Genomic DNA, 7,590 nt, shown 5'->3' on the forward strand with positions numbered 1-7,590 from the left:
AAGGCGAATAGCTTATAACGAATGTAATTTCGGTTAAGTTAAGAAAGATGACGTTATTTCTCGGCGATATTACAACACGATTACGGGCATGACAGATTTAGGCATGGAGTGGACGGTGTGCGATATGAGATCGGACCGTGTACGGTGTATGTGGGAAGTCCGACGCCGATGATTTCACTTAAATCGGCACAAGTCCAGTTTCCTACGCTTATATTGCTTAAGATAACGTAAGTTTACCGGAATAAGTATTCATACATTAAATATATCGGTTCCTAAACAGCTAAAACGATCATAAAAACAACAACATGCCACGATATTGTATAGCGACAGATGGCGCTAACAAAAATGTTTATCCACTTGTGAATGGCTAAGGCTATTTGTATTTTTAACCAATCGCGACAACGGCCTGAAATGTCCTTTTCTGCTGTCTACATTTCGCTCAAACTGCATGCAGTGCCCCCTTCCCACACTCAGGATAATACAAGGATAATACTCAGGATAATACATAGAGTTGTATTAATATACTAACATATATAACTAATATATAACTCTATGGGATAATACAATCAGGTAGTATTGAGCCAGAGCGAGAGCGCATCTGTCGTGGAGTTTGCATTTCGCTTATCAGGCATATTTTTATTTCTTCCTAAGTTAAAAAAGACTAGTTAGCGTTTAAACAGTTAGTTACATAACGAAATGTTATAATAGGCACATGCATATATATATATATATATATATACATATTTATTTATTTAAACCTAAGTTTGTTGGATTTACTTATTATGTGTCTTATTTAAAATCAGTTTTCACTTTTCACACGAGCTTTTTTTTATTTAAACGAGACTAGTGGCAAGTGTTGTTGATATAAGTGATGTTACTGCAGTAATCAATGTTATACTGCTAGTATCTACCAGATTCATGATGCAAGCAGCATGTAGTCTTAATTATGCCATCTTCTTCATTATACATAAATAAAATTACACTGTCAATGGTTACAGGAGTTTGATATTATTGATGTTTTTTGTGTATGCATATTGCCCTTCTAAGAGAATGCAGTATGTTTCTCTATTCCCTCTTTTCTCTCCCTCTCAAGCTTGCTCACTCCTAGAGCTGTTTGTCATAATATCAAGAGCTAATAATACCTAGAGTGTACAACGGAAAAACGGGAAAATAGTGCTATTTCACGGCAATACTATTCTACTTTGCCTGCGAGTCTAGAATAATTTTATGGTATTGCATTAAGCAGAATTCTTTGCTCTCTAAAACAAGACCAACCGCTTGTCAATACGATACTCCTAGGCTGAGATATTGGCTCGTAAACTTCCCCTCCCACAGGCCTCACGGCGCCTCGCATCCACAATATTCTACTATCCTCGCCTGTTGCGGGTCTGGCTATCGTTTTCCGTCGCCGCTTGGAGCGCTGATAATTGATGTCACATGCCCAAATTTGGTACTCTTACTACACCATATAGTAACTGAGCTGCGTTGTAGACTTAATTTAGAAAACATTGCCGGCTCCATCATGACGGGCATTAGCTGTGCTAGGAAAGATAATGGGAGATAAGGGCATTGGCGATGCCCCCGAAAGTCACCGATGATAACAGAAACGCCGTTCATTCGTAAAGTTATCGCAGAAAAAACCGAACTCTCACGAAGCGACTTTCCTAACCCGCAAAAGGCGAGAAGGATAGTGAATATTGTGGATGCGAGGTGCCGTGAGGCCTGTGGGAGGGGAAGTTTACGAGCCCATATCTCAGCCTAGGAGTATCGTATTGACAAGCGGTTGGTCTTGTTGTAGAGAGCAAGGAATTCTGCTTAATGCAATACCATAAAATTATTCTAGACTAGCAGGCAAAGTAGAATAATATTGCCGTGAAATAGCACTATTTTCCCGTTTTTCTGTTGTACACTCTAGGTATTATTAGCTCTTGATAATATGAATAGCCAACTTAATCACAAAGATATTAAAATGTCATACAATTAAAAAAAACAAGTAAATATTCCTTGGTATGTATTAGTTTGACACTTTATGCCATGTACTTGATCAATAGACACGTCACTGCCCGGGATAACTGAACATCACAGAAGAAAGAATGTTATATTGTGACTATACCGGTCTGTGAATAAACCTGTACTGTATGATGCATGACTGCAAATCCAATTAATTAGATCTGCCAACACCTGCTATATTTATAATACAAAAAGATATCAGCAGCAAAAGTTACCATGATGACTGACTCACAAACAATTGACTCACAATCTCAATGCAATTAATTCTATTCAATAACTCGCCATAAAACTGCTTTTCAAAAACAGCAGTTTTCGCACAAACATGTGCAAGCTCTCTTTCATACCAATTCCCTCGCTCATATCGTTTATGACTTTACCTCATCATGTAACACCCTCGAGTAAGCATGGACACAGCTGGAAGGTGCACGAATCTTTCTGTATCACATACTAGCAGGTAGATGGAGGAGTGTATGGGTCACTGGTGTCAGTGCCCTGCTGCTGCTCCTTCGGTGGTTAGCTGAGGGTGTGTTGATCCTTGCTGCCACCTCCCTGCTGCTGCTCCTTCGGTGGTTAGCTGGTGGTGTGTTGATCCTTGCTGCCACCTTCCTGCGTTTTCTGCGGATGATCGTTTTCGGCCGTCGTCTCACTCTCTGGAATCTGCTGGTTCAGGTTCTTATAGATGGCCAGTGCCTGTTATAGTATATATCCAGTCCAGTTAGCATACGCGGATCACCGAGCGTATGTCATACTGCTACACTTTCACTCACATAAATACAGCGTGCGAGCTTGGCACTCGCCCGCTCGCCAATGTCGAGTGAAAATAATATCGGGCGAGTGAAAGCTAAAGCTGACACGCCCATGTTGGCGAGTAAAAATAATTGTCTTAAACTTTAATCAAATGTTGGTTCCTTACGATATATATCCAAACATTGATGAAATACAGTTGTAGCGATTGTGAAGGGCGGCTATCCCACGACATCTTCACTTTATATTATCAAAGGTTGCCGAAGAAAGCAGCCCGCGAGAGCGTGCAGCGCCAGTACGGCGTGGCCGTGTATACGTGCCTGGGGCGGCATATTGATTGATGTACGGGGAGGGGGGGGGAAGTGCAGGATTGTTTAAAAGTCACGTTGGCCTTGGTGTTAACAAGTCAATAAAATCGGCATAACGTGGCGTTTCATTGATGGGGCAAAGCAGCCCGAGAATAAAAGTAAATTAAATGAAAATGAAAACAGGAACTTTCAGAGGAGATGTGCCTTGAATTTTTGAGAAAAATGATCAATGAATTACATGTGTTACACTTACAGTGTAGTTAAATCAATGGTGTTTTTGTGTTTTTTCACTAGTGTTTGACAAGCATTTTTGTTTTAAAATTTGGGCGAGTACAGATTCCGTTTGGGCGAGTTAACTTATTGACTCACTCGCCCAGTTTGGCGAGTGGTTTTTATTTTAAAGCTCTAACACTGTAAATACAAGTGCATTATTACAACATTGTGTATCCAGTAAAATATTGTGTAAAACTTATCAAACAGTATTTTGTGCCACAAGATTTCATCGCTACAATAATTTTACATGCGGGTATCCTCTACAGTCACTGCTCACCTGGGCTACCATGCTGGAAGCATCTCCAACGTTGCTTGGCAACAGGATGGTGTTCGATTGCTTGGCAATGTTGGAGAAGGCATTGACGTACTGCTCTGCCACACTCAGGGATGCAGCATTGCTACCGTCCTACAGCAGCAACCAACACCTGAGAACTTACTCCCACATACTTACAGATGTTGTAACGATGAGCTGTTATTACATGTATTACTGTTGGTTGGAAAACTTCATTGTAATAGTATCTTCCATACGAGGTTTCCTGAAATCTTCATAGTACTTAGGCAAATTGTTAAACAGAATCAAAGGAATAACTGAAACTTAAATGCAACTAAATTAGTGTGGCAGGCAATTTTACTTTCAAGCGGATCATTTTTGTCGAAAAAAGGGATGAACAAAGTAAATTAAAGGGAATTTTAAACATCGGTTGTGATTGCCAATCAGTTATAAACCCTGCAGTGGTAGCTTATTATGGTATTCTGGGTTCCACTCTACCACTACTGACTCTAACTACATCTAGTGGTGACTGTACCTTCTCTCCGAGCGCATTGGCAATGGCACGAATACTTCGAGCTCGTGCTTCAGCCTTCGCAAAGATAGCGTTGGCCTCACCAGCAGCCAAGTTGATCTGCTGCAGCTTCTGACCTTCAGAGTTGAGAATCAAGCTCTGCTTTTTGCCCTCAGCTACATTGACCTCTGCCACTCGAACACCTAAAATCACATGCCGAGTGTTAGAAAGTGTCCGATAAGACATAGTGTGAGTCTAACCTCAACATAATACCACTAATCGTGTTGTTTAAGCCTAGTACAAGATGCATGACTGTTATAATGTACATGTTACGACAAAGTCCACGTTACAGCCGTCATCGCATAACAGTCTGTATTAAACTGCTCATGAGATGCATATTACAATACGACTGATCTGATACTGTCATGTTCTTGCGTATTCTGAATCTGAACGCACAACTCGCTGGTTCTCACCCTCGGATTCCAAAATGTACGCTCTTTTCTTTCGCTCGGCTTCCACCTGCATCTGCATAGCTTCCTGAATACGGGATGGCATGCGCATCTCCCTGATCTCATAACGCAGGCAGACGATACCCCACGCGTCCGCAGCTTTGTTAACAGCCTCTGCAAGTGACATGTAACGTGGCTAGATATGAAGCCGAACGTTCCGTGTGTTTGCTCACAACACTTCCTGTTAGTTATATGGAAACTACACATATCTCAACTACATGGGGTGTACCCATACCAGTGATTATTACGACGTTACCTTACAGCGTGGGTCTATAGTTGTTTTTCACTGTATGTAGTGTCTCATTTCTAGTATTCCTCACCTACAATTGCAGTGTTAAGAAGCTCTCTCTCACGAAACACTGTGTCCAGTGTGATCTTTCCCACCTCAGATCGCATAGTTGTCTGTGCCAACTGGGTGATGGCATACTCTGGATCCTCCACACCATAGCTGGCCTGCATTCACACACATAATGTTAGCCTGTGATACCAGAAGTTACACATGTGACAAAAATCTGTCATATGATAAACTAATCACGGAAGTATTTTAAACTATACTCATACAAGCTACTAGCCAACTGCCGAAGGGATGGAAGTCCAACACACCAGTGGGTATCACAACAGTGCAGAATGACTGGGGCAAGGAAGCAGTATCAAGGGCAAGCAAAGGAGAAACATCAGGACTTTTCTATCATCATATGCATCCTGAAGCTAACCATATACTATAACAAACAGCCAGCTGGTTAGGAGATGCAGGTGATTGGAATAAGAATAACAAAGATAGAAGAAATTAAAGATTTTTGGCGTTAAATTATCCCATTGCCATATATGCAATATTAAAATTATGAATAGGAATAAAGAGAGCTAGTACCCACCTTATATGCATCAAACACTCTCAGGTATAAAACACCGTCAATGTCTAATGTAACATTATCTGAAAAGAGAATGGTGTTTATGAGTTAAAGGTATTTTGAGAAATACTAAACAATTCATGAAAATGTTGGTACAGTGACATGACTACAATTCTGAACATTATAACGATTCAACATTTATACTCCTACATTTCAACTCGTTTACTTCATCCTTTAATCTTTTTACCTTACTTTATTTATTCTTGGTCATGTAATTCTTATTTGTACATTTTCTTTTTATTGCACCCACCAGAAACCGTCGAGTAATTGTCAAGATTGACAGATCAACGTAACCATATAGATGTAGAGATGTAGATTCAATTGTACCTTGGAGTAATCATTCTGACTGATGAATGACAGAGTCAGAATGATTATGCCAAGATTGTACCAAATGCTTTTCAGTTTTATGATAACTGTTATGTTTAGATATAGTTCCTTTGTTGTGCAGATAAGGCTGATCAACTATAGTACCACCTCACAACAGTGCTGGTGCTGGCTGCTGCAGCTGTTATTGGCAATAGTTAAGACTTTTATAGTGCAGATGTTATTGAATGTCTACACTACAATACTTATCTAAACAAGATTGTCAAAATTTAAATATCAATACAAGTAATAAGTCATTTACCAACTGTAATTGCACTTTGCTGTGGAATTTCTATCGCTATTTCCTTCAAGCTCTGTACATATTTGATCGTCTCTATGAAGGGAATTAGAACATTTAAACCCTGAAAAGTCACAATTGTTATATTTAACCACACACCTCAGTAACTAGCATTAAACTATTAACAGTCAATAGTAATATCTCCCACACAAAATTGTTACAGTAAAATATTATGAGATAACAGTTTACAGTCCAAGCAAATAATAGCGCAAATGTCCCAACATGTTCCAAACAATCAAGGATTGACAGCCAACGTGTGCATCAGACATGTATGCAATGCTACACAAGTAACGGTCCTACATTGTGACCACTTTACTCGTATTTCTACGTACAGGTTCAAGGATGCGGGTGTACTTTCCCATCCTCTCTATCACCCATGCTTCTTGCTGTGGCACAAACAGGATAACGGTGTTCATCGGGCGTGATGACCTGTAGCGAATTTGTTGCCAACGCACCGACTGCCATGCTGGCGTCCTCTGCAACTACATATTATAGAAAGTGCATTAATATTTAAAACATAGACGCATGCAGAAGAAGGCTAGTAGAATAACCATTGAGGAAGAGTACCGTACTCATATATGATGCTTACATAAGGTATAACATGACACTGGGAGAAGCTCTATCTTCTTGTGGCATATCGTGGTAGGTATTAACCATCACAGCATGGTTTTAAATTGTTATCATTATCTACAAGATATTTTATGCGCTCAAGTTTGGGTAACAGTATTAATTATTATTACTATTAGGGTCAGACACCGGCGTGCCATCATTTTAACTTTGCGTAGCATACCAGTTGTACTCCCAATTGTTGCAGGTAACATGCCGGTAGCCGTACTCTTGATTGTATCATATACATTGGGAAGTTATGAAGATATGATTTCATTCAGACGCGATCTTGACCTAATTTCAGAACTTCACTCCCATGCAAGAAAGTTGCGATCAGGGACCGGACCCATATTTAGGCTGATAGGGTCTATGTCCCCCAGCCCAGGGTACTGCCGGAACGTTAGTGGAGTAGGTGAGGTACGGTCCGGCATATTAGATAGTAGTATTTAGTACCAGGGTACGTTCCGGTATACCGGAGCGTACCCAGGGTACGTTCCGGCAGTACCCTGGGGGACATGGTCATGATAGACCCTATCAGCCATATTTAGGCCCATATTTATGATGGCTGTGTCTCCTGCAACGGTACCGTCGCCGATTTTTTCTCTCTTAAAGTCACGGTAGTGATGCCAGCGCAATCTATCGGCGAATAATAACTACCGTTGCTTTTGGTACGATATTATATATACGATTTTATACGATATATACGATAACCCTAACCCTAACCCTAACCCTAACCCTAACCCTAACCCTAACCCTAACCCTAACCCTAACCCAACCCTAACCCTAACC

At 40.5% G+C, this 7,590-nt stretch overlaps 1 protein-coding gene across 1 annotated transcript; it reads right to left on the bottom strand.

Moving 5' to 3' along the window:
• Window positions 1-2,004: 2,004 nt before the first annotated feature.
• On the bottom strand, window positions 2,005-6,677 carry LOC106806620 (stomatin-like protein 2, mitochondrial; the record flags this gene model as incomplete). The annotated part of the gene is given in 8 exon segments (XM_014808622.1): window positions 2,005-2,700; window positions 3,613-3,741; window positions 4,142-4,320; window positions 4,591-4,740; window positions 4,947-5,079; window positions 5,499-5,557; window positions 6,160-6,259; window positions 6,528-6,677. Coding segments are annotated over 8 exon segments (1,020 nt in total), but the record flags the coding sequence as incomplete, so codon positions are not given.
• Between the last annotated feature and the right edge of the window lie 913 nt (window positions 6,678-7,590).

The sequence above is a fragment of the Priapulus caudatus genome, unplaced genomic scaffold (assembly GCF_000485595.1).
Source record: "Priapulus caudatus unplaced genomic scaffold, Priapulus_caudatus-5.0.1 Scaffold169, whole genome shotgun sequence".
NCBI lineage: Eukaryota > Metazoa > Priapulida > Priapulimorpha > Priapulimorphida > Priapulidae > Priapulus > Priapulus caudatus.